The following is a 27,430-nucleotide window of genomic DNA, read 5'->3' on the forward strand; positions in this document are numbered from 1 at the left end:
TATCTCAAGACTTGAATATTATAATGCACTCCTGTCAGCCATCCCTCATTCTACCTGTTATGTTTTGTAACTTCAAAACATTAAACTAATTCTAAGGAAGACACGGGAGTCCGAAATGTGAGTCTAAGTTCATGTTTACTTCAAGCGAGGCACACACCTATCATGTGGTAGCGTGGCGGTGTATGCAATGCATGTATTTATAGGCATAACCTGGATCATTTTGAATTTAATTCTTTTTGCAGTTGATGGTCAAATCTTCATCTGCCATGAGCCTAGCTCTGGGATTCCTGCCCAGAACCTTCCTCTTTTGATAGACTTTTTTAAGATCTGCCACTTTAACCAAGCTTCAATTCATTTCCTTATTTTCTTCCCCCAAGCCATCAGACTCCTCAATACCCAGAGCCTGGACTGACACCAACCTACTGCCCTCTATTGTGCCTATTGTCTTGTTTATTATTTATTGTAATGTCTGCACTGTTTTGTGCACTTTATGGGGTCCTGGGTAGGTCTGTAGTCTAGTGTAGTTTTTGTATTGTTTCATGTACCACTATGGTCCTGAAAAACATTGTCTTATTTTTACTGTGTACTGTACCAGCAGTTATGGTTGAAATGACAATAAAAAGTGACCTGACTTGATAATACTGGCTGGGTCTCCCTTAGTGCCAGGGACTAGGATGGGACAGAATTTGTTAGGGGTACCAGGGAGCAATATTTGAAACAAAATATAAACTGTCCACCTAGGGAAGGAATCATATTAGACTTTGTACTGGAGAGTGAGCCTGGTCAGGTGATCAACATTTCAGTGGGGAAGCATTTAGGGAACAGCAATCAAAATTCTTTTAAGTTTCAACATAGTTATGTGGATAAGAAATTCACAGGGTCTCAGGTGAAATAGCAAAAAGGCTAATTACAACAGTATTAAGCAGGGACTAGGGGAAGTAGATTGGGAGTGGCTCTTTGAGGGTAAATCCACATTAGACATATGGCAATCTTTAAAGGTCAGCTAGTTAGGTTTCAGGACTAGCATGCAGCTGTGAGGATGAAAGATAACATTGGCAAGGGTTGGGAACTTTAGCTGACAAGAGAAATTGTTAGTTCAGTCAGGGAAAAAGGAAACATACTTAAGGTGTAGGAAGCTGAAGTCAGACAAGGTCCTTGAGGAATATGAAGTAAGCAGGAAACAAGACATTAGGAGAGCTAAAAGGGGCCATGAAATGTTCTGAGTGAGTAGGATTAAGAGAATTCCAAGGCATTTCATACATATGTAAAGAATAAGAATGTAGCTAGGGAAAGGGTAGGTCCATTCACAGACAAAGGAGAAAATTTATCTGTGGAGCAAAAGGAAGTGGGTGAGTTTCCAAGCAAATAATTCACATTGGTTTTCATCAACGAGAAGGAAATGGATGATGATGAGGTCATGAAGGGTTATATTGGCGTTTTAAAGCATGTTGATATTAAGGAGGAGGGTGTTAGGTTTCTTGCAAAAATTCAGGTGGAACTTATCCCAGGGTACTAAGGGAGGCAAGGTATCCTCTTTAACATACAAGGTCCCAGAAAACTAGAGAATATTCCAATATTTTTTCTTTCTTTAAGAAGGACAATGGAGATAATCCAGGAAATTATAGGCGCTGGTAAAGATTCTTAAATTTAGTATTTTCTGGCATTTGGTAAAGCTTGGATATTAGGGATAGTCAGCACTGCTTGGTCAGGGAGGTCCTATCTCACAAATTTTGGGGAGACGAAAAAAGTTGATTAATTTGGATAGGACAGCAGATATTATCTACATGGACCTAGGTTAAGGTTAAGAGTGTGGTGTTGCATTCTGGGAGGTCAAATGAAAGAGGGAAGTAAATAGCAGGACCCCTGGGAGCATTGATGTACAGGGGTCTTGGAGTGCGAATCCATTGCTACCTGAAAGTTGCATAGGGTGGTAAAAAAGGCAAATGGCATGGTTCACTTCGTCAATCGTGGCACTGAGCATCATAGTTAGCAAGCCATATTGCTGCTGTAGCAGACCACATTGGTTAGGCCACATTGAGAGTATTGTATGCAGTTCTGCTAATGTGAGTGAGGATGTGGAGGCTTCGAGAGGGAGCAGCTGTTACCTGGATCGGAGTGTGTTAGCTATGAGCAGACACTGGGCGAACTTGGATTTTTTTTTTTCCGGAGTGCTGAAGTCTGAGGGGCAGCTAGACAAATAAGCTAAAGGAGAATTTTTTAAAAGATTCTATAAATATATTAAGAACAAAAGGGAAACTTTGAAGGGTGAGAGGAGATTCACTTGAAGATCAGTGTGGTAATCTATGTGAGGAGCCACAGGAAATGAGTAGGTTGTTTGATGAATAATTCTCCTCTGCACTTACTATAGAGAAGGACATAGAAGCCTGTGAGTTCAGGTAAGAGAACAGTGACATCATGATAAGAAAAGAGGGGTAAAGTTTAAAAGAGTAACATACACAACGTGCTGGAGGAAATCAGCAGATCAGGCAGCATCTACGGAGAGGAATAAGCATCAAAGGAGCTGACATTTTGGGCTGAGACCTTTCACCAGGACATAATCTTAAAAGAGATGATCAAGGCACTTTTTTTTGTACACAGACTGGTAGGGGCCTGGAACAAGCTGTCAGGGTTAACAGTGTAAGTAGGTGCAAAGGCAACATTTAAAAGGCTTGAACAGGCAGGGATTAGGGGGATCTGGACTGCATTCAGGCTGACGGGACTAGTTTAGATTGGCATCGTGGGCAGTGCAGACATGGTGGGTCATCGGGCCTGTCCCTGTGCAGTATTTGCTATGTTTTATTACATGTTTCCTAATTTGTTAACAAAATGCTTTGAAACATTTTATGATTGCTAAAGGATAGGGTTAGTAGGACGAGGAGTCTCAGACTGAAATGCCGATGTTAACTTTTTCCACAGTCCTGCCGATTATTTCCAGAATTTTCTCTTTTTATTGTGGTTAAAAACCCACCTCATTCACTAATTATCCTTCAGGGCAGAAATGGGGCACCATTACTTGGTCTGGCCTACATGTGTCTCCGGAGCCAACAATATGGCCAACTCTTAGCTATGTACGTATTTCGAGTAGAGTTCGATAACCATTTTTTGTACTGTCAGTGACCTCACTGTCACCTGGCAAGAATTATACATTAACACAGAAATCACATACAAGACCAGTTGTGTATTTAATATTTCAGTAATATTTGAAAAATAATGCAAATATGTTATTGAATATGCATTCTTGTTCATTTAAATAACACTGCAGGTTACATGTAAAAATAAGTAAATTGCATATGACATGACACTACAATGTGATATGTGCGTGCCCCTCTTAAAGTAATAGATGAATTAAGACTCTCAACTCTCTAGTGTTCCTTTGAATCAATTTAATGTTTTGAAGTCACAAAGCATAACAGGACCTGGTTTGCATGACTGAATTACACAGTGGCTGTACTTTTACCCAAATGAATTGTTTGAGGAGATTCTCTAAATAGAACACACCTCATCTGGGACAAGCTGGCTAAATCAATTTCAGGAGGAATTCTGTTATCAATCATAGAGTCAAATTTTAGTTCAGGCTGAGAAATCTGTTCCATTAAGGTTCAGTATTGCAGCCTCCTCAGCTTTCTGCTTGACAACAGTAAACCCACAGCCAGGATGACAGTCGAGGTTTTGAAATGATCACTCTCTTCACCCGAGGCAGTGGGAACTGGACTGCAGCTGTTTTGGATACCACTGCTGACTTTCCGATGAATATCGCAAATCAAAAGCATTCATTCTAATTCATCACAGATGGGAATACTAAGGGTGGTAAATCTGGTTGTTTACAAGGTTTCTGGTCCTGGTTTCTATTCGGTGGCTACTGATGCTCCCAATTCCCCTCTTCCTCCTCTTTTATTTTATTTTCCACCCAAACTGGAAAATGTAAAGTTGTACTAACCCCAAAAGTAGGATCAAGTTTTTCTGTAATTGTCAAGTAGAAAACCAATAATTTTGGTTTATTCTGAAACTCTTTTTCAAGGTTTTGACCACAGTCCAGTACTTAGTGATGAATGGTACCATGAGTTTTATTTTTAACCCCTCCTCTCTTCCTCTATACCCCTTTACTACTTCTTACCATTCTATCACCTCCCTCTGGGTCCTCTCCTCCTTCCCTTTCTCCTAAGGTCCACTCTCCTCTACTATCCATTTCCTTCTTTTCCAGCCATTGACTTTTCCCACCCACCTGGTTTCATCTATCGCCTTCCAGCTAGCCTCCTTCCCCCCAGATTTTTATTCTGACATCTTCCCCCTTCCTTTCCAGAACTGAAGAAGGGTCTCAGCCCAAAATGTCAACTATTTATTCACTTCCACAGATGCAGCCTGACCTGCTGAGTTCCTCTAGCATTTTGAATGTGTTGCTCTGGATTTCTAGCACCTGAGGCATTTCTTACATGTTATTTGTATTATTATACTTAGACTTTATTTAATTCTGGTCCAGAAGGTTAAAGTGCAAAGGATCTAAGGTGAATTAGGGAACTAGATCACAGATTTGCTGTGGGAGAGGAGACAGAGGGTAGTGCTGACTGGAAGTCTGTAACAAGTAGTGTATTGCATGGACACTGGTCGAATCTTCTTTTTCTTTTGATGTTTGTATTATACATAAATGACTTGGATGAGAACTGGTGGGTGGGAGATGTGATAAGTAAGTTTGCAGATATAATTAAAAATTAGTGGAGCCATGGATAACAAAGAAATTTGATTAAAAATATATCAGGACATGGATCAGCTGGAATGTTGGTGGAGAGGTAGCAGATGGTATTTAAGCCAGACAAGTGTACTTTGAAAGGTCAAAAACAAAGTAAGTGGCAGGGACCTGAAATTCTGTATTGATTTACAGAGAGACCTTGGGGTGCAGGTCCATAGTTCCCTTAAAGTAGAGACAAAATAGTGACATGGATAGTGGAAGAGGTACTGGTTACACTTGGCTTCATAGCAGAGGCATTGAGTATGAAGTTGGTATGTTATATTGTAGCTGTATAAAACATCGCTTAGGTTGCACATAGGGTATTGTGCACAGTTCTGGTCACCAAGCTACAGGAAGGATGTGGTAACAATAGAGAGAGTGCAGAAGAGATTCACAGTAATGATGCCTGGAATGGCCTCTCAAGGTCCCACCTTATATCCCCGTCACGAGAGGGCAAGGCCGGCTAACAGAGCTCTGGTGAAACTGTATAAGTCAATCCCCTGTACAGTGGATGTAGTGGATGGCAGAGGTGTTGATTAACTCTAACCGTACCATTGATTTCAAAGGGCAAAAAGGACCAGAAGGTCATTGATGGCCTCTGCCCCACTGGGAGCTAAGGGTCCAAGTCAGTCAGAAAGATTTATTCTCACTGGACTGTAGGAGACTATGGAGTGACCTTATAGAGTTTTAGAATAATGAGGAAACAGATAGGGTAGTTAGTCAGCTTGTTTTTGAGACAGGGAAGTCTAAAATGAGAGGGAACAGGTTAAAATGAGAGAGAAATTTACAGTCCAGCTTGAGCATTAGGTTTTTCCACCCAGAGTGTGGTGAATATTTTGAACATGCTGCCATAGGAAGTAGTTGAGGCAGTTACAATGATGATGTTTAAAGGGCATTTGGACAGTACTTGGATAGGAATGGTGTAGAGGCATATGTTCCTAATGTAGGCAATTGGGATTAGTATAGATGGGCTTCACTTTTGGCATGAACGAAGTGGGCCAGAAAGCTGAGTTACTGGGTGGAGGTGCTGATCAGCCTGATGGGTTGAAGGAAGTAACCGGTTTTGAATCTGGTGGTCCTGGTGTGGATGATGTATAGCCTCTTCCCTGATGGGAGTGAGACAAGCAGTCTGTAAGCAGCATTCTGACAATATTTACGTTCCCAGCTGCTGCAGTGGGATTTGAATTTACACATCCAAATTAATGGTGCAGGCCACCAGCTGCTGGTCTGATAACTTACCCGTTAAACTATATGAATAGCTGTGCTTGTCATAACTGCCGTTTGGTCATATTAACAGATGGATAAGTACTTACTGGTAACAGCCACAGCTATTTAAATATAAATACACAAATCCAAATTGGAAATATAAAACTGCTGAAGCCTGCCCTCCTTTGTATATTATTTGGGATTTGGAAAGGAGGAGCGGCAAGATTATAAAAGCTGTGTTTTCACATGAAAACCAATTATACCTGCAAATCTTGCTGAATATAAAATCACATATTTAATTGAATATTAAATGCAATGTACAAGAATATGAAGGCACTAGAAGTAGAGGCAGGACAAGGCCTTTCATGTCGTCAAGCCTGTTCTGCCATTCACCAAGATTGTGATTAAACTTCTGTTTTAAACCACAATTCTAATATCTTCTGGTTCACTCACTCTATATGATAATATAATAGGCATCCGTTACTCTTGTGAGAGCATGGATTTGTGCCTTGGAAGGTTTCCAGGGCGCAGGCCTGGGCAAGGTTGTATGGAAGACCAGCAGTTGCCCATGCTGCAAGTCTCCCCTCTCCACGTCACCAATGTTGTCCAAGGGAAGGGCACTAGGGCCGATACAGCTTGGCACCAGTGTTGTCGCAGAGCAATGTGTAGTTAAGTGCCTTGCTCAAGGACACAACACACTGCCTCAGCTGAGGCTCGAACTAGCGACCTTCAGATCACTAGATCGACACCTTAACCACTTGGCCAGGCGCCAACACCCTATATGAAAAAAATATTAATCAGTTATAATGAACTCAGTGATCAAGCCTCCACACCTCTCCTCGGTAGAGATTTTCACAGAATCACTACCTTCTGAATGAAGAGATTTTTCTTTTCAGTCCTAAACAGCCTACCCCTGATTCTGGATTTGACCCCAGTTTTGGACTTCTTAATCAGGAGAATCAACCACACTGTATCTAGCCTGATAAGCTTGGTAATAATTTTAAGTTTCAATGAGATCTCCTTTGTTTTTTGAAATCTAAGGAATACAAGACAAGACAAGCCTGACTTGATCTCAATTTATTCACCAAACCTACATCCCTGGAACCAGTCTGGTAAGTTGTTACTGCTCTCCCTTTGTGGCAGTGCCTCCTTTCTTCGACAAGAAGACAAAACTGTTAGCAATATTTCAGGCTTTTAACATTACTGCAAGACCTCCTTACTTCCAACTTCAGTTTTCAAATCCTCTCATCACATGTCCAACATATGTTGCCTTTGTTACACCTGCATGTTGTATCTTAGTTACTTGTGTAACTTCCTTTGTATATCTTAGCATTTAAAAATATACACCACTTTTCTGTTTTTTGCATCAAAGTGGATGACCTCATTTTTCCACATTTCTCACCTACTCACCCCTTGAAGCCTCTCAATCTACCCCACTATAATCTTGCATCTTAAATGTCTATCTGCACTGCGCTTTCTCTGTAGCTGTTGCACTTTATTTAACGGTCTGTTCTTGATTTACCTTGTACGACCTCGATGCACCATGTAATGCATTGATCTGTACACACAGTGTGCAACACAAGCTTTTCACTGTATCTCGGTACACGTGACAATAATACGCCAGTTCCCCTTGCTGTGGGAGTACCTTCACTGCATGCACAGCAGTTGCTCATGAAGGCTCATCATTGATTTCGAGAGTGAGAGGGAAAGGATAATAATTACCAGCCTTGCCCCCGCCATCCACACTCCCATGTAAGAATTTTAAAAGAAAACTGTAGCACCAGGTAGCAGTGTTATAGCTTATCATGCAGCATGTTTTTGCATGAAAACACATGACATAATGACTTATTTACTGGGGAAAGTCAGGAAGTTCATGCTGGTCCCCAGTCTTCCTCTTTCTATTCTACTGTGTCCCTGTAAATATTTTCTCTCACATAGCCAACAACTCCCTGTTGATTCTTCTGCCAGTTACCTAGACGAGAGCTAATACGCAGGAGCTAACGAACCTCTCGGCACATCTCTGGGATGTGGCAGTGCACGGGAACACGTGGAGAAACACAGGCGGAGGCAGGGAGAACGTACAGATTCCACACTGGCAACACCCAAAAATCAGGACCAAACCAGGCTCCCCGCAGGGAGATGCACCACTGGGCCATCTTCCAAATAATAATTCTTGCTAGGACTGCCAGGTAAACCTTGTGTAGGGCCAGCCCAGTAATTTGCAAAGCAAAACATCGTGGTGGGGGGGGGGGGGTAACAAGGCATCCAGGGCAGCACAGACCAGCTCAGAAACGTATTCTGCTTCTTGCAGCTAAAGTGTACTTTGTTCTGCAAGCCATGTAAATCATTAAATCTCACACAGCCGTGTCATTTCAGAGGCACAATGCATGTTATAGGTATATTGCTAGTGTGAAAGTACTTGAATAATTGATACTGTCTATACCATTTTTCATAAACAATCTTTTTTTGGCACTCCACATCCTGTAAATGCTCTGTGCTCTCACTCAAATAAAGCATTCTCTCTCCTACTTCTGCACAGCCAGTCTGCATTTTGGCAACGTTTCACCTGTTCGGCATCATTCAGTTTTGCTGTGTCCCCTGAGAGTCTCCCCAAATTGATTTATCCAGCCTTAAATTCAATACAGTAAATAGATAATTTTAATTCTGCATCCCAATATTTTGGCACCTCTCATGGTGCAATCAAAAATTTTGGTTTTGCTAACATGTGGTATCAGTTTATCAAAGCAATATTTTGCTGCATCCCTGATATTTCTGAGTTGAGCTAAGAAATAATTGTGGTGAAGCTCATTTATGTTATGTGTAATCACTAATGAATTTACCACAATATCCAAGTCTCTTTACTGAAACTGTCCAGTCAACTGATTTTAATGACTCAATCATGAATAATTGAAAGTTACTCAAACCATGCAATCCTTGTATTAGTTACATTGACATACAGCTGTTTGTTTCTTGTGAAATTAAAACCAAACCTTGAAAGAATGCACATTGACATCTTTGTGGCTTGTATCACATTCTGCTTTAAATCCAATCGTGCACAATCCCCAATTTGGAGTGGAGATGCATTCAGTACAATGCCTTCACTGCTCTCCAGTGGAATGTAACTGAATTGCAGAATGCGGTGACTACTCAGATTGGTTTTATATATCCTGTCAAAGATAATGTTAGTGTTTTGTACACATTTGGGAAATTTCCACAACTACCAACATTTTAATTTTAGAAAAAAAATTGTTATGATGCCCTCCCTTATTCTTGCAAGCTGCAGCCCGCATGAACCTGTACAAATGGCAAATCAATTTGCTCCCGGATCCTCTGAGTTTACTGAACATAAGCAAAGGAAGGAATTTCATTCTCAAAAGGTGATTTGAAAATGTTTTGAATATCCACTCATCTGCACATATTGGGCTCTTATCTTGCTTTTAAATTCATTTTTCAGACAATTTCCTTTACGCATTGGAGGATCTATTGGTAATTTAGCTTGTATAATTGCTTAGGAAGAAAAGGAGTTTAGTAATAAATAACAGGCAGGATAGACAAAGGAGACCAGTGGATGTTTACTGGATTTTAGAAGGCCTTGGACAAGGTGCTGCACATGAGACTGCTTAACAAAAGCTTATGACAGGCAAGATACTAGCATGGATAGAAAGTTGACTCACGGGCAGGAGGTAAAGAGTGGGAATAAAAGGGCATTTTATGGTTGCGTGCTGGTGACTAGTGGTGCTCCGCAGGGGTCGGTGTTGGGACTGCTTCTTTTCATGTTATATGTCAATAATTTGGTTGATGGAATTGGTGGCTTTGTGGCTGAGTTTGTGGATGATACGAAGGTGGGTGGAGGGGCAGGTATTGCTGAGGAAACAGGGAGTCTGCAGAAGGACTTAGTCAGATTGAGAGAATGGGCAAAGAAAGTGTTAGATGTAATATAGTGTAGGGAATTGTATGGGAATGTACTTCGGTAGATTCATGAGAATGATTGCAGGGATGAAAGGGTTAATGTATGAGGAGTGTTTGATGGCTCTGGGCTTATACTTGCTGAGGTTTAGAAGAATAAATAAGGATCTCATTGAAAACTATCAAATATTGAAAGGCCTAGATAGAATGGATGTGGAAAAGTTGTCTCCTATAGTTGGGGGAGTCTAGGAACAGTGGGCACAGCCTCAGAATAGAGGGATGCCCATTTAAAACAGAGACGAGGACGAATTTCTTTAGCCAGAGGGTACTGAATCTGTGGAATTCATTGTCGCAGACGGCTGTGGAGGCCAAGTCATTGAGTATATTTGAAGCAGAGGTTGATAGGTTCTTGATTAGTAATGGTGTCAAAGGTTATCAGGAAAAGGCAGAAGAATAGGGTTGAGAGGGATAATAAATCAGCCATGATGGAATGGTGGAGCAGACTCGCTGGGCCAAATAGCCTAATTCTGCTCCTGTGTCTTATAGTAATTGTATAATTTCAATTGAATCGATTCAAGAGTTTATTTTGTTAACCATTTGATCATATTAATTAAACTTTCACTTTTGCCTCTTAAGAAATTTACACTCGTCGCCTTAATCTCAAGCTTACTGTTTCCTCCTGGACAGTGTGACTTTGACCTGGTGAATTAGGTGTTGGGAATTTCAGGCTGCTTGATAACCACCTCAAACCACTGGTCAATAAATTCAAGTGACTTGACCTTGTGTTTTTAATTCTCTGTGCACTGAAGTGGAAGAACTGAAAAATAGACGATTTGTGATCAGCTATTCCGTGCATATAGAGCTCAATATGGAATTGAGTTGCTGGCTTCTGTGTACATGACAAGTTGTCACTAGCTATCACAGTGATAATGCTGGTCAGCAAGCCACTGACAGGGGCAATCAGACTGAAGGATAAAACATACACTTTAACTGGAAACCCAGATTTTAATAGATGGTGACAATGTAGCAAACCTGACTTGAAATGCAGTTCAGATGCCTGCCTCTGAAGATGACCACAGAATTTTCTCCACTGAACCAGATATTTCCACAGTGTTCCAGCTAAAGATTTCTGTCTTTTTTTTGGGGAGAGGTAGATAAATCCTCAAATATTTCATAAAAACAAGAGATTCTGTAGATGCTAAAAATCTCAAGCAACACACAAAATGCTGCAAGAACTCAACAAGTCAGACAGCTTCCTCACATTCTTCTCTTGGGTGTCCATGTCTGACACCACAACCTCTGACCAGATGTTGGAGAAGTGGGATTCCCAGTTCTATGTCCACGCAACTAGTTCTGGTCAGATTGGCAGGTTATCCAAAGCAGCAGTTCCTATTAAAAGTGAGTGCTTTAGAAGTTCCTGCCTGTGCAGGAAAATAATGCAGGTACAGCAAGATAGTATTTCCCAGGCAACTCCTAAAACCATATGCAATTCCCATAGTCACAGTTGGTCACCACACCAAAAGTTTAGTAATCAAACTTGTTGCTTGTTGCGGGTTAGGAAATTGGAGCAGCTCAGATGCACAGAGCTATCATAGTGGACATTTCATGTGCCTTATAACTTCCGGTCAAAACTTACCACACTGAGCAAGAGTTCAGATTCCCTCATGATTCCAATCAGGCAGACGATTCCCAGGAGAATGAGAAAGGCGCTGACGGACAATCCACTCTGCACAGCTGTGGGGGGGGGGGGGAGAGAGGGGGGGGGTGGGGAGAGAGAGGGAGGTAAACAAGCACAGGTGCTCTTAATGTGTTGAAAATTAGTTGATTACCTCTCACTATTTTAACAATTCATAATATTACATAGAGCAGGTTAACCACAGGTCTTTAACCTTTTGTGTAGAATTATGGGATGAAACATTTATTGTTTATTTGATAAATGGTACAAGGAAATGAGGTTTAGCAGATGGTAGGAATGCAGACTCTTCTACTCAACATGTTCATACTGACTGTATTGTCCAGCAAGCTGGTCTCATCTGCCCCTGTTTGGCCTGTAATCCTTTAACAGTGTTACTTATTTAACCTTGTACATGTAGCAGAAAATATTCTATTTCTTCAGCACGCATTGTCAACCTCACTTTGAGGGATCCATGGATGTGGACCCCAAGATCCCACTGTTCGGAATCCTGCCATTAACCCTGAATTCTTGCTTCAAATTTGACCTTCTAAAGTGAATCACTTCACACTTTTCTGGATTGAACTCCATCTGCCACCTCTCAGCCCAGCTTTGCAGCCTATTAGTGTCCTGTTGTAACCTATGACAGCCTACTACACTATCCACAATACCACAAATATTGTGTCATCAGCAAACTTACTAACGCACTTCTCAACTTCCTCATCCAAGTCCTTTACAAAAGTGAGAAAGAACAGTATTCCCAAAACAAATCCCTGCAGAACCCCACTAGTTACCAACCTCCAGGCAGAATATGCTCCAACTACTTTCTGTGGGCAAGTCAGTTTTGAAACTATGCAGCCTATTTCCCTTGGATCCCATGCCTCTTAATGTTCAAAATGAACCTACTATGGGAAACCTTGTCAGACACCTTACTAAAATACATCGACTTCTCTACATTCATCAATTTGTTTTGTCACTTCCTTGAAGAATTCAATCAGGCTCATGAGGCACGACTTGCCCCTCACAAAGCCATGCTGATTATCCCTAATCAAACTATGCTTCTCCAAATGCTTGTACATCCTGTCTCTATGAAACTCCAATAGTTTGCCCACCATAGATGTGATACTCCGTGACCTCTAATTCTCATGATGATCTGTTATCTTTCTTGAACAAAGCAGTAACATTTGCCACCCTCCGATCTTCTGGTACTACTCCTGTGGCCAGTGAGGATGCAAAGATCATTGCGAAAGGCACAGCAGTCTCTTCCTTTGCTTCCCTAGTAACTTGGGTTATATCTCATCCGGTACATCCTCTTTGTTAACATTGACACATTCCAGCATATTAGCCTGTTCTACACTGTCCTCACTGGTGAATGCTTAAGTGAAGTGTTCATTAAGGACCTCCCCTTACTCTACTGTCTTGAGCCACGTTTCCTCTTTTATCCATGATTGGACCTACTCGCACTTTACTCATTCTCCTGTTCTTCACATACACATAGAACACCTTGGTATTTTCCTTCTTGCTTGCCAAGGCCTTCTCATGTCCTCTTCTAGCTCTCTTAATTCCCTTCTTAAGTTCCTTCCAGACTCGAGTCCTGTCTGATCCTTGCTTCCTAAACCTTAAGTAAGCTTCTATCTTCCTCCTGACTAGATGTTCCTACTGCCATCAGATAGACATACCTTCTACCTGACGGCAGCAGTGAGAAAAGAGCATGACCTGGGTGGTGAGGATTTCTGATGATGGATGCTGCTTTTCATGTAGATGCGCTCAATGGTTGGGAGGGCTTTACCCGTGGGGTACTGGGCCAAATCCACTACCTTATGTAGAATTTCCTGTTAAAAGGCATTGGTGTTTCCATACCAGGCTGTGATGCAGTCAGTCAATACACTCTCCTCTACACATCTATAGAAGTTTGGCAAAGTTTTAGGTGTCATGCCGAATCTTCACAGTATCCTAAGGAAGTAGAGATGCTGTCATGTTTTCTTCACAATTGTATTTCCGTGCTGGGCCCAGGACAGGTCCTCTGAAATAGTAACACCCAGGAATTTAAAGTTGCTCACCCTCTTCACCTCTGATTCTCCGATGAGGATTGGCTCATGGACCTCCAGTCTTCCTCTCCTGAAGTCTATAATCAGTCCCTTAGTCTTGCTGACATTGAATAAGGTGTTCCTATAATGACACCACTCAGCCAAACTTTCACTCTCCCTCCTGTATCCTGATTCATCACCACCTTTGACTTGGCCTCCGACAGTGGTGTCATCAGCAACATGGTCTTCACAAAACATCTATACATGAGGGCTTCACAGCTGGAGTTGTTGCATGGAAGTTAGGAGCTGTTTCTCCCTTTAGTATCTAACGGAGATGAAAGCTCAGTCCAGAAGGGTTTTTGACCTTAAATGTTGACCTTTTCCCTCCACAGATGCTGCATGACCCACCGTTCCTCCAGCAGCTTGCCTTTTGCATTTGTTACTGTAACGCTGTTGAGTTAACCTCCAGAATCTCTGAATACCTTCTCCACAAGATCTACAGCAATTCAGGAAAGGTGCTCCCCAAAACAGCCAAAAACAGTAATTAAGAAGGGACAAAAAAAAAATTGCAGGCCTTTTGTTGTCATATATCCAAGCCCTGAATGAAAAGAACATGCATATCCCTCCCACTACAGGGAGGAACACTGCTCTGTTCATTCGGGATTGTTATATCTTAAATAAAAATAAGGTTGAGCTTTATGATTTTGAGATGTGTCTGCCAACTGTAGCCTTCAGAGAGAAAATTGGTGTCTGCCAAAGATCAGCACTATCAAGATACTATCCAACAAACATGACATCCCCTACCTCCCACTAGTTCAGAAGAGAACTATCAATCAGATTTTATGGCAGAGATAGGAGTAAACAACTTAAACTACACTAACTCTCTCAACTCTGCTCAAAATTCACAGGGACCACTGTCACAAAGAAAAATAACCAGCATAATCCTTGTTGTGGGGCTGCCAGAGCCTGATAATGGAAGTAGTACTTACCATGGAAACAGAGATAAGAGAGGGAGGGAGGCTCCTCAGATAACACATTCAACCCTCTTCACTGCATTATTTAACCCTGTCAGGAAACCAAACTAGAAGTGTTGGACAAATCTATTTTACAGCTGGTGTATGCACTGCAGAGAGAACATCAGAATAGCTGGAGTATATTATAGTGTTAGATAAAAAGTATTATGTGGCACAAATGTATTCAGAATAAAATGATGCATCGGATGGAAAGTGTTATGTACAGTAAGTGTGATACAGAGAGGAAAATACGGGGGCCTTGAAGTTTGTTTCTAGTGGAAATTATACATCAGAAATAAGATGCATTGAAGTCCATAAGACCATTTGATATAGGAGCAGAATTAGGCCATTTGGCCCATCGAGTCTGCTCCGCCATTTCATCATGGCTGATCCAATTTACCTCTTAGCCCCAATCTCCTGCCTTCACCCCCAATGCCCTGACCAATCAAGAATCTGTCAATCTCTGCCTTAAATATAGATAAAGACTTGGCCTCCGCAGCTGTCTGTGGCAACAAATTCCACAGATTCACCACCCTCTGGCTAAAGAAGTTCCTCCTCATCTCCATTCAAAAAGGATGCCCCTCTATTTTAAGGCTATAGAGAGATAGATACTTTATTGATCCCAAAGGAAATTACAATGTCACAGTAGCATTACAGGTGCATAGATATATAAATATTAGAAGAAAAGTAAGAGAGAATGAAAAATAAGTTACCTCAACAGTCTAACCGGGGGGAGGGTGCAGTCATCACTTCCCTGGCAATAAATTGACTCATTATAGAGCCTAATGGCCGAGGGTAAGAATGACCTCATCTAAAACTCTTTGGATCAGAACAATTGCCTTAGTCTATTACTAAAAGTGCTCCTCTGTTCAGCCAAGGTGGTATGCAGAGGGTGAGAAACATTGTCCAGAGTTGCCAGGATTTTCCATAGGGTCCTTTGATCTACCACAGCCTCCAGTGTGTCCAGTTTGACTCCTATAAGAGTGACAGCCTTTCTACTCAGTTTATTGGGCCTATTGGCATCACCCGTGATTATGCCATTGCCCCAGCACACCACTGCATAGAAGATTGTATTGACAACAACAGAATGGTAGAACATGTGAAGGAGAGGTCTGCATACTCCAAAAGACCTCAGTCTCCTCAGGAAGTAGAGGCAACTCTGGCCCTTCTTGTACACAGCCTCTGTGTTAGTGCTCCACTCAAGTCTGTCATCCAGGTGCACCCCCAGGTACTTGTAGGTGCTCACCACATCCACGTCCTCACCATCAATGGTAACAAGGAGCAGTGCAGGCTTAGTCTTCCTAAAGTCCATCACCATCTCCTTGTCTTACTGATGTTAAGCTGCAGATGATTCAGCTTGCACCATCTGGCAAAGTCCTCCACCAGGGCCCTGTATTCATCCTCCCATCCTCTCTTTAAACATCCAACTATTGCTGAGTCATCAGAGCATTTCTGTAGATGACATGACTCAGTGTTGAATCTAAAATCTGAGGTATACTGGGTAAACAGGAAGGGAGCCAATACAGTCTCCTGTGGGGCCCCAGTTCTGTTTATATCCATGTCTGACACACAGCTCTAAAGCCACACAAACTGTTGGTCCTAGACTCTCCCACCATCGGAAATATCCTCTCCACATCCACTCTATCAAGGCCTTTCACCATTTGATAGATTTCAATTAGGTCACCTCTCATTCTTCTGAATTATATAGTGAATACAGGTCCAAAGCCGTCAAATATTTTTCATGTGACAAGCTATTCAATGCTGGAATCATTTTTGTGAACCTTTGAACCCTCTCCAGTTTTAGAATGTCCTATCTAAGATAAGGGGCTCAAAACTGATCACAACACTCCAAGTGAGGCCTCGCCAGTGCTTTAAAAAGTCAACATTACATCCTTGCTTTTATATTCTAGTCTTCTTGAAATGAATGCTAACATTGCATTTGCCTTCCTCACCACAGACTCAACCTGCAAATTAACCTTTAGGGAATCCTGCACAAGGACTCCCAAGTCCCTTTGCACCTCAGTTTTTTGTATTCTCTCTCCATTTAGAAAATAGTCTACACTTTCATATCTACTACCAAAGTTCATGACCATACACTTCTCAACTCTGTATTCCATCTGCCACTTCTTTGCCCATTCTCCTAATCAGTCGAAGTCCTTTGCTAAATTGACATAATGCAGCCCATAGCTTAAACTTGTGCATCCACCTCTTTAAAATGATTGCAAAACCAATTATACTGGTCAGTTTGTAAGCATTTTCAGGAGCTCTTTACGCTGGTTGAACCTTGATGGTGCTGATTGAAGGTGTGTCCACGGCTCTAATCATGGCTGAAATTCATTGCACAGTTTGGCAAAGGTAAATTTCAAGGAACAGCAAACCAAGCAAGGGAGTAGGGATCTGGTGGAGGGCGGTGATGTGTTAGGGCAGGGGTAAGGCCAACTTGCAGCATTGGCACGTCTGTCTGAGTGCCAGTTGAAATATCAGTGTTATGGGGGAGACCAGCTCCAAGCTGCAGCCCATCCTTTCTAGCCTGGAGTCACAGTCATACCCTGGCGTCTGATGAGTGACATTTGAACTTCATTTAATTTCGGCAGAAGCCACCCCATGTCAGAGTGCTGCTGTCATGGTTTTACGTTCTGTGATCAAAGAGGATTTGAGAATTTTGCAACACTCCAGTAACCAATCCTTCATCAAATGACTAGCTTTAGTCAGGCATGCCCTGGCAAGGTGGCCTGGGCTCCATCCAGCAGGAAACATGGCATCATAACTCAAGGTCACAACATTTCTCCTCAGACCATTACTACTCCACCAGCTCCTTCTCTGTTGCTCATAAACCAGTTGCCAGCCCAGGCTGCTGCTAATCACAGAAATCTGAGCGGTCAGTCTAGAACTGGGTCTACAGTTGCCCTGCGTCCTTCATCAAGATCGGTTGCAGCCCCCGTGTTAGAGGAAAGTTGTTTTCAACCAGCCTGGCTTCATAAAAGTGATAAAGGGCAATGACAATGGAAAACAACAAGGGCAGTTAGTCATTGACAGCTACTCCAAGGGTGTCCCTTGTGATCAGAGGCCAATGACAACCACAGTGGAGGACAGGACTGGTGTGTGACTTTGGATGGTATTGTATCCAAGCAACTGCTTTCCTCATCATTCTGTGAGTTACAGATTGCACCTTTTCATGGTGCCCAGCGAAGCCTCAGTGAGCTCCACCAATCCTACTGAGATGCACACTATACTATCGTGCTTCCTCGGAGCTATTGGCGGGGCACACGCTGAGGCAAATGGAATATCTTCAGTGGAACTGCATTGTTATCCAAGCCATTGTTCAAATTGGCATAGGTTTGAATGGAAGAGAGAGATAAATTATGGCTTGATGAATGGTGAACAGGAAAACAAGTTGATTCACTGGGCACTGGCACTAGTCGTGAGGGAAGAGAGCTATTCCATTGGTTTAGGCTCCAGTTCAGTTAGGCTTGGTGCAGTGTCTTGGCAAAACGGGTAATGAAAATGGTTGTGAGGGTTTTAGTCCTATAAAGGGTGCAGAAGAAGGGTTCAAGTGAGGGAATGATTACAATTTCAAAGGGAAAAAATGAGGCAATAGATTAAGCAGATTAATAATACAGAAAGTTGAAGAAAAAATAAATTTGAATGATAATGTAGTGTATCATTAAACAGCCAGTTGAAGGAAACAGTTAACGGCAAATATTGAATTCATAACAAAAACTTACAGCATCTACAGAAGCAAATGATTTTGACATAATTAAATATTCTACGTTATTTTATCTTTTGGAAGGAGGAACAAAATGAAAAATGGGTTGTGGGAGGTGAGGGTCTGGGGCAGGGGGTGGGAGTGTTGATAGTAAGTGATGACCAAGAGGCTGCAGTGAGAAAGCACGCAAACACGAGGAAATCTGCAGTTGCTGGAATTTCAAGCAACACACATAAAAGTTGCTGGTGAACGCAGCAGGCCAGGCAGCATCTGTATGAAGAGGTACAGTCGACGTTTTGGGCCGAGACCTTTCATCAGGACTAACTGAAGGAAGAGTTAGTAAGAGATTGGAAAGTGGGAGGGGGACAGGGAGATCCAAAATGATAGGAGAAGACAGGAGGGGGAGGGATGGAGCCAACAGCTGGACAGGTGATTGGCAAAAGGGATATGAGAGGATCATGGGACGGGAGGCCTAGGGAGAAGGAAAGGGGGAGGGGGAAGCCCAGAGGATGGGCAAGGAGTATAGTGAGGGGGACAGAGGGAGAAAAAGGAGAGAAAGAAAAAGAATACATATATAATAAATAAATAACGGATGGGGTACGAAGGGGAGGTGGGGCATTAACGGAAGTTAGAGGAGTCAATGTTCATGCCATCAGGTGTATGTGACTCTCTTGTCCATTCATTCCCCCCCCCCCCATCCCTCCCCACCTATCTCCCTCCCGGCACTTATCCTTATAAGCGGAACAAGTGCTACACATGTCCTTACACTTCCTCCCTTACCACCATTCAGGGCCCCAGACAGTCCTTCCAGGTGAGGCGACACTTCACCTGTGAGTCGGCTGGGGTGATATACTGCGTCCAGTGCTCCCGATGTGGCCTTCTATATATTGGCGAGACCCAATGCAGACTGGGAGACCGCTTCGCTGAACACCTACACTCTGTCTGCCAGAGAAAGCAGGATCTCCCAGTGGCCACACATCTTAATTCCATGTCCCATTCCCATTCTGATATGTCTATCCATGGCTTCCTCTACTGTAAAGATGAAGCCACACTCAGGTTGGAGGAACAACACCTTGTATTCTGTCTGGGTAGCCTTCAACCTGATGGCATGAACACTGACTTCTCTAACTTCCGTTAATGCCCCACCTCCCCCTTGTACCCCATCCATTATTTATTTATTATGTATGTATTCTTTTTCTCTCTCTCCTTTTTCTCCCTCTGTCCCTTTCACTATACCCTTTGCCCATCCTCTGGGCTTCCCCCCCCTCCCCTTTTCTTTCTCTCTAGGCCTCCTGTCCCATGATCATCTCATATCCCTTTTGCCAATTAACTGTCCATCTCTCCCCCTCCTGTCTTCTCCTATCATTTTGGATCTCCCCCTCCCCCTTTCAAATCTCTTACTAGCTCTTCTTTCAGTTAGTCCTGACGAAGGGTCTCAGCCCAAAACGTCGACTGTACCTCTTCCTAGAGATGCTGCCTGGCCTGCTGCGTTCACCAGCAAGTTTTATGTCTGTTGCGGCGAGGAAGTGTTTTGTTCCAAAAGAAAAGGAAATAATACCAATGAGGGTGACGATAAGAGGTAACAAATGATTAAAAAAAAAATTTTTAAAAAAACAGCAGTTGGAGTGACTTACTGGCTTGCTAACAATTTCATAGAGAGAGAGAGAGAGAGAGAGAGAGAAAGAATCAGGAAATAAGAAAAACATGTTAACCATTAACATAATCCAATTTTCAAGTACAGTCGGTACATTGGCTAAACTAGAAAGGAAATTAGAAATAATTAGTTTTCCAGTGCATAACAACATCAAAAATCTCAACAAGTGTAGATTTCACTGAGTTATAACTCCTTGAGTAAAGTAATCTCAGGCTAACTTTGGAGGTTCAGGATGGTAATAAAAATGGGCAAAGAGGCATATAGAGTTGCTAGGAGTAACAGTAAAACTGAGACAAATTGAAAGAGTTTTTGGAAACAGTAACGAACTAAAATTGACAAAGGGAAGATAATTAATAAGAAATTAAAAACTGAGGTTGTAAGAACATGTGTAGCTATATAAAGAGGACTGAGAATCCCATAGTGACAAGAGGGGAGAAATTATAATGGGGAATTAACAACTGAATGAAACATTAAACAAATATGTTGTACCGGTAGTCAAGGCAAAATATATCAAAAATGTAACAAAGCAACATACACAAAATGTCAGAGGAATTGATGTGTGGCTTTATATTTCCAGCATCTGCAGACTGTGTTTATAAATATAACAATGCAGGGGAAGCCAAAGGCGTAGTGACAATAAGAGACAAATTCAGTAACAGAGAAAGAGAAAATGCTGGAGAAACTAAAGAAATTATAACAGGACAGATCTTCCTGACCTGACAGCCTGGACCCCACAGATCTAAGAGGATAGACAGGAGAAAAGGCTGGTACGTAAGTGCATTCTTCTAAAGTTCCCTGGATTTAGGAACAGTCACATCAAAATGGACAATGGCAAAATTAACAAGTTTATTTTTTTAAATGACTAAGAGAAAATAAGGAACAGTAGATCAATTAGTCTGCCATCTGTTTGACAGCAATATGCTAAACCAATTGAGTAAAAATGCAGTAATAGGACTTACAAGATTATAACATTATTAAATCCACACAATATCTTCATTAATAAAAATTGATATATATATATGATAGTTTTGTGAAGATACAGCTAGCAGGGAGGAGAAAGTGGAACTAAGTAGACATGGCATATCTGGGACATCCAAAGGCATCTGATAAAGCATCACAAAAAAGGTTAAAACTTAAATTGAGAGTTCATGCAATTAGGAGTAGTTTGCCAGAAAAGAGAAAGGTTAGATCAAAGCATACTGTACTATTGAATGGGTCATTTTTAGATTGTCAGACTGTTATTGTTGGGAGTCTCAGGAGTCAGCCTTGGGCCCTCAGTTAATCAGAATTTATATTAATGACACGTGAAATGTCAGAGGAAAGAATCCAAGTTTGTTAATGACAGGTTAACAAAGTTTGTTAATTGCAGCTTCAGGACACAAGAGTTTGCTGAGCTATTCTTCCTGTCTTGCCTGGCCATCACATTATTAGTCCTAGGGTATTTGGCCAGCTTTTCCTCCACTTCTTATCACTGTCAGTGTAAACTGTGGGAAGTGTACTTATCCCTGGCACCCTCTTACATGAGAAACAGAAACAGTGATAAGGCATACAGCCCATCGAGCCTCTTCTGCCATATTAAACCACCGATGATCTTCTACCTCAATGCCAATTTCCTGCAAAATTCCAAGATCCCTTTATTCCTTTTATATTGAGAATCTATCACTCTGTTTTGAATGAAGACAATAACAGGGATCCAAAGTTGAGAATTTTATAGATTTGCCACTCTCCAAGTGCAGAAGTTTCTCCTCACTTCTGTTTTATATAAACTACCTGTAAATGTAAGCCTTGGTCCAGACTTAGTTGATGGGGAAAACATTCTCCCAGTATCTACTCTATTGTAAATTTCAAAGAGATTTCCTCCTGCTGTTCTAAACCTCTGGGGAATACAGGCCTTGAATACTCAACCTCTCCTTGTACAGCAAACCTACACCCTGAATGAAGGGTCTCAGCTGGAAACATCAATTGTTTACTCTTTTCTGTAGATAGTTCCTGGCCTGCTGAGTTCCTCCAGCATTTTGCATGTGTTGCCACACCCCTGGAACTAGTCTAGTAAATCTTCACTGCATTCTATGCTAAGCACATCCTTTCTTCGGTAAGGAGCATTAGATGGTGGTCTATAAGACATAGGAGCAGAATTAGGCCATTTGGCCCACCAAGTGTGCTCTGCTATCCCATCACAGCTGACCTATCATCCCTCTAAACCCCATTCTCCTAGCTCCTACCCATTACCACACTATCCAAGAACTAGCAACCTCTGCTTTAAATACATCCAATGACTTGTCCTCCACAGCGATCTGAGGTAATGCCATAGTAAGTAGACCGAAAGGTACGCAGTATTCCAAGTCTAACCCAGGCCTTATGCAAATGCAGAAACACTTCCTTATTCCTAGGTTCAAATCCTCTCATAATATAGATCAAAATATCATATGTCTCTAAATGATTATTGACCTTGCGCATTGGGTTTCTGTGGCATGTGCACAAACACACTTAGATCACTTTGAAAATCTACACCGCCTAATCCCTTCCCATTTACATTTATAAATACTATTCCCTTCTGTTCTGTACAGCAAAGTAAATTTCCATTTTATCCTCCATCACCATGTTTTCACCCACTTACTTGGCTTGTCAATTTCCTCTTGAAACCTCCTTAAGTTTTCCTTCCTGCTTATAATCCTACATCCTTTAGTATTCTTATCAATTTGGAACTACAATATTTGTTTCCCTTAATACCCTGACTTCTCAGTGCCTGGCCCAGGAGAAGCCATGAGCGGTAACTTGAAAGAGACAGTGAGCAGCGATCGGACACACAGTCTGGGTGAGGCTATGAGCAGTAGTCAGACACATGGCCTGCAAGAGGCTGCGCGAAAAGGTTTAGTTATTTGTTGTGTTCGGTACAAGTAGCATGTATAATATATAAACCACAGTTGCATGTTTCTGCGCCTCAGTTTGGTCTAAGAAATTATTCTATAAATTAGTATGGTACTTCACTGAGGAGAAGTTTTTCACCTAGCTAAGTCCAGCATTATCAGTATCATTATGTCCTCATTGTCCACAGGAATGGTACCGGAGGACTGGAGGGAGGCGAATGAAAATCCCTTACTCACTCTTCCTTCAGTTAGTTCTGATGAAGGGTCTCAGCCTGAAACGTCGACTGCACCTCTTCCTACAGATGCTGCTTGGCCTGCTGCGTTCACCAGCAACTTTGATGTGTGTTGCTTGAATTTCCAGCATCTGCAGAATTCCTGTTGGAGGCGAATGTTGTTCCCTTGTTTGAAAAAGGTAGTAGGAATAGTCCGGATAATTATAGACCAGTGAGCCTTACATCTGTGGTGGGAAAGCTGTTGGAAAAAATTCTTAGAAATAGGATAATGGGCATTTAGAGAATCATGGTCTGATCAGGGACAGTCAGCAAGGCTTTGTGAAGGTCAGATCGTGTCTAACAAGCCTGATAGAGTTCTTTGAGGAGGTGACCAGGCATATAGATCATGGTAGTGTAGTAGATGTGATCTACATAGATTTTAGTAAGGCATTTGACAAGGTTCCACACGGTAGGCTTATTCAGAAAGTCAGAAGGCATGGGATCCAGCGAAGTTTGGCCAGGTGGATTCAGGATTGGCTTGCCTGCAGAAGGCAGAGGGTCATGCTGGAGGGAGTACATTCGGATTGGAGGGTTGTGACTAGTGGTGTCCCACAGGGATTGGTTCTGGGACCTCTACTTTTTGTGATTTTTATTAACGACCTGGATGTGGGGGTAGAAGGGTGGGTTGGCAAGTTTGCAGACAACACAAAGGTTGGTGGTGTTGTAGATAGTGTAGAGGATTGTCGAAGATTGTAGAGAGACGTTGATAGGATGCAGAAGTGGCCTGAAGTGACCCACTGCTTATTGGGGAAAGTGAAGAGGTGATAGACAGGAGCTACAGGGAGCTAGTCATCCCTAGGCTACAGAGGTCAGAAAACTGGGTCACTGTCAAGAGAGGGGAGGGAAATGCCCGGATAGCGGAGAGCACACCTGTGGCTGTCCCCCTCAGCAATAACTTGTTCTGGATGCTGTTGAGGGGGTTGACCTGACAGGGGACGCCCACGGTGACCGGGTCTCTGGCACTGAGCCTGGCGCTGTTGTGCAGGAGAGAAGGAGGGAGAAGAGAAATGCGGTAGTCGTAGGGGATTCCATAGTCAGGGGAACGGGCAGGAGATTCTGTGAGCCTGGTAGAGATACCCACATGGTGTGTTGCCTCTCAGGTGCCAGGGTACAGAGTGTCTCGGATCGGGTCCAGAATATTCTGAAGGGGGAGGGTGAGCAGCCAGTTGTCTTGGTACATGTTGGTACCAATGACATAGATAGGACAAAAGAGGAGATCCTGAAGAGAGATTTCCAGGAGTTAGGAAGGAAGCTGAGAAGCAGGACCTCCAGGGTAGTAATCTCAGGATTGTTACCTGTGCCACCTGCTAGCGAGGGCAAGAATAGTAGGATCAGGCAGATGAATGCGTGGCTGAGAGACTGATGTAGGGGGCAGGGCTTCAGATTTTTGGATAATTGGGATCCCTTCTGGGGGAAGTATGACCTGTTCAAAAAGAACAGGTTACACCTGAACCCGAAGGGGACCAATATCCTGGTGGGAAAGTTTAATAGAGCTGTTAGGGAGGGTTTAAACTAATTTGGCAGGGGGATGGGAACCAGAATGACAGAGCGGAGGAAGGGGAAAACAGAAATAAATCTAAGATAGTGAGCAGTAAAGATGTCAGGAAAGACAGGCAGGTGATGGGGCAAATTTGTAGCCATTGGGATGAGTTGCAGTGAAATCAAAGCGAAAAGTATCAAATACTGGTCTTAAGATGTTGTACTTAATGCACGCAGCATAACGAATAAGGTGGATGATCTTGTTGTACAGCTACAGATTGGCAGGTATGATATTGTGGCCATCACTGAGACCTGGCTAAAGGATGCATGTCTCTGGGAGCTGAACGTCCAAGGATACACGGTGTATCGGAAGGATAGGAAGGTAGGCAGAGGGGAAGGCATGGCTTTATTGGTAAGAAATGATATTAAATCATTAGAAAGAGGTGATATACCTCTTTATGGGTTGAGCTAAGAAATAGCCAGGGTAAAAGGACCCTGATGGCAGTTATTTATAGGCCTCCAAACAGCTGCAGGGATGTGGACTACAAATTACAACTGGAAATAGAAAAGGCTTGTCAGAAGGGCAATGTTATGATAATTGTGGGGGATTTTAACATGCGAGTGGATTGGGAAAATCAGGTCAGCACTGGATCTCAAGAGAGAGAATTTGTATAATGTCTGCGAGATGGCTTTTTAGAACAGCTTGTTGTGGAGCCCACTAGGGGATCGGCTGTACTGGATTGGGTATTGTGTAATGAACCGGAGGTGATTAGAGAGATTGAGGCCAAGGAACCCTTAGGAGACAGTGATCATAACATGATTGATTTCACTGTGAAATCAGAAAAAGAGAAGCCGAAATCTGATGTGTCGGTATTTCAGTGGAGTAAAGGAAATTACAGTGGCACGAGAGAGGAACTGGCCAAAGTTGACTGGAAAGGGACACTGGCGGGAAAGACAGCAGAGCAGCAGTGGCTGGAGTTTTTGCGAGAAGTGAGGAAGGTGCAAGATGGGTATATTCCAAAAAAGAAGAAATTTTCGAGTGGAAAAAGGATGCAACCGTGGTTGACAAGAGAAGTCAAAGCCAAAGTTAAAGCAAAGGAGAGGGCATACAAGGAAGCAAAAATTAGTGGGAAGACAGAGGATTGGGAAGTTTTTAAAACCTTACAAAAGGAAACCAAGAAGGTCATTAAGAGGGAAAAGATTAACTATGAAAGCAAGCTAGCAAATAATATCAAAGAGGATACTAAAAGCTTTTTCAAGTATATAAAGAGTAAAAGACAGGTGAGAGTAGATATTGGACCGATAGAAAATGATGCTGGAGAAATTGTAATGGGAGATAAGGAGATGGCAGAGGAACTGAACGAGTATTTTGCATCAGTCTTCACTGAGGAAGACATCAGCAGTATACCAGACACTCAAGGGTGGCAAGGAAGAGAAGTGTGCGCAGTCACAATTACGACAGAGAAAGTACTCAGGAAGCTGAATAGTCTAAAGGTAGATAAATCTCCCGGACCAGATGGAATGCACCTGCGTGTTCTGAAGGAAGTAGCTGTGGAGATTGTGGAGGCATTAGCGCTGATCTTTCAAAAGTTGATAGATTCTGGCATGGTTCCGGCTGACTGGAAGATTGCAAATGTCACTCTGCTATTTAAGAAGGGGGCAAGGAAGCAAAAAGGAAATTATAGACCTGTTAGCTTGACATCGGTGGTTGGGAAGTTGTTGGAGTCGATTGTCAAGGATGAGGTTACAGAGTACCTGGAGGCATATGACAAGATAGGCAGAACTCAGCATGGGTTCCTTAAAGGAAAATCCTGCCTGACAAACCTATTACAATTTTTTGAGGAAATTACCAGTAGGCTAGACAAGGGAGATGCAGTGGATGTTGTATATTTGGATTTTCAGAAGGCCTCTGACAAGGTGCTGCACATGACGCTACTTAACAAGATAAGAGCCCGTGGAATTACGGGAAAGTTACATACGTGGATAGAGCGTTGGCTGATTGGCAGGAAACAGAGTGGGAATAAAGGGATCCTATTCTGGTTGGCTGCCGGTCACCAGTTGAGGCTCTATAAGGCGCTGGTGAGACCTCACTTGGAGTACTGTGGACAGTTTTGGTCTCCTTATTCAAGAAAGGATGTGCTGACGTTGGAGAGGGTACAGAGAAGATTCACTAGAATGATTCCGGGAATGAGAGGGTTAACATATGAGGAACGTTTGTCCACTCTTGGACTATATTCCTTGGAGTTTAGAAGAATGAGGGGGGACCTCATAGAAACATTTCGAATGTTGAAAGGCGTGGACAGTGTGGATGTGGCAAAGTTGTTTCCCATGATGGGGGAGTCTAGTACAAGAGAGCATGACTTAAGGATTGAAGGGTGCCCATTCAGAACAGAAATGTGAAGAAATTTTTTTAGTCAGAGGGTGGTGAATCTATGGAATTTGTTGCCACGGGAGGCAGTGGAGGCCAGGTCATTGGGTGTATCTAAGGCAGAGACTGATAGGTATCTGAGTAGCCAGGGCATCAAAGGTTATGGTGAGAAGGTGGGGGAGTGGGACTACATGGGAGAATGGATCAGCTCATGATAAAATGGCGGAGCAGACTCAATGGGCCGAATGGCTGACTTCTGCTCCCTTGTCTTATGGTCTTATGGAGAAGTGGCAGATGGAGTTCAACCCGGAGAAGTGTGATGTGGTACACTTTGGAAGGACAAACTCCAAGGCAGAGTACAAAGTAAATGGCAGGATACTTGGGTAGTGTGGAGGAGCAGAGGGATCTGGGGGTACATGTCCACAGATCCCTGAAAGTTGCCTCACAGGTAGGGTCATTAAGAAAGCTTATGGGGTGTTAGCTTTCATAAGTCGAGGGACAGAGTTTAAGAGTCGCGAGGTAATGATGCAGCTCTAT

The 27,430-nt window shown here is 42.6% G+C and overlaps 1 protein-coding gene across 2 annotated transcripts in view; it reads right to left on the bottom strand.

Annotated features, from left to right (window-relative positions):
* LOC140205115 (tetraspanin-32-like) overlaps nucleotides 1-27,430 on the bottom strand; it is a 78,239-nt gene that overhangs the window by 42,034 nt on the left and 8,775 nt on the right. For both annotated transcript variants that reach the window (XM_072272322.1, XM_072272320.1), the window contains exon 3: nucleotides 11,472-11,569. In XM_072272322.1, coding sequence (XP_072128423.1) covers nucleotides 11,472-11,569 — 98 coding nt within the window. The remainder of the gene's footprint in view (nucleotides 1-11,471; nucleotides 11,570-27,430) is intronic.

Source organism: Mobula birostris, chromosome 11 (genome assembly GCF_030028105.1).
Source record: "Mobula birostris isolate sMobBir1 chromosome 11, sMobBir1.hap1, whole genome shotgun sequence".
NCBI lineage: Eukaryota > Metazoa > Chordata > Chondrichthyes > Myliobatiformes > Myliobatidae > Mobula > Mobula birostris.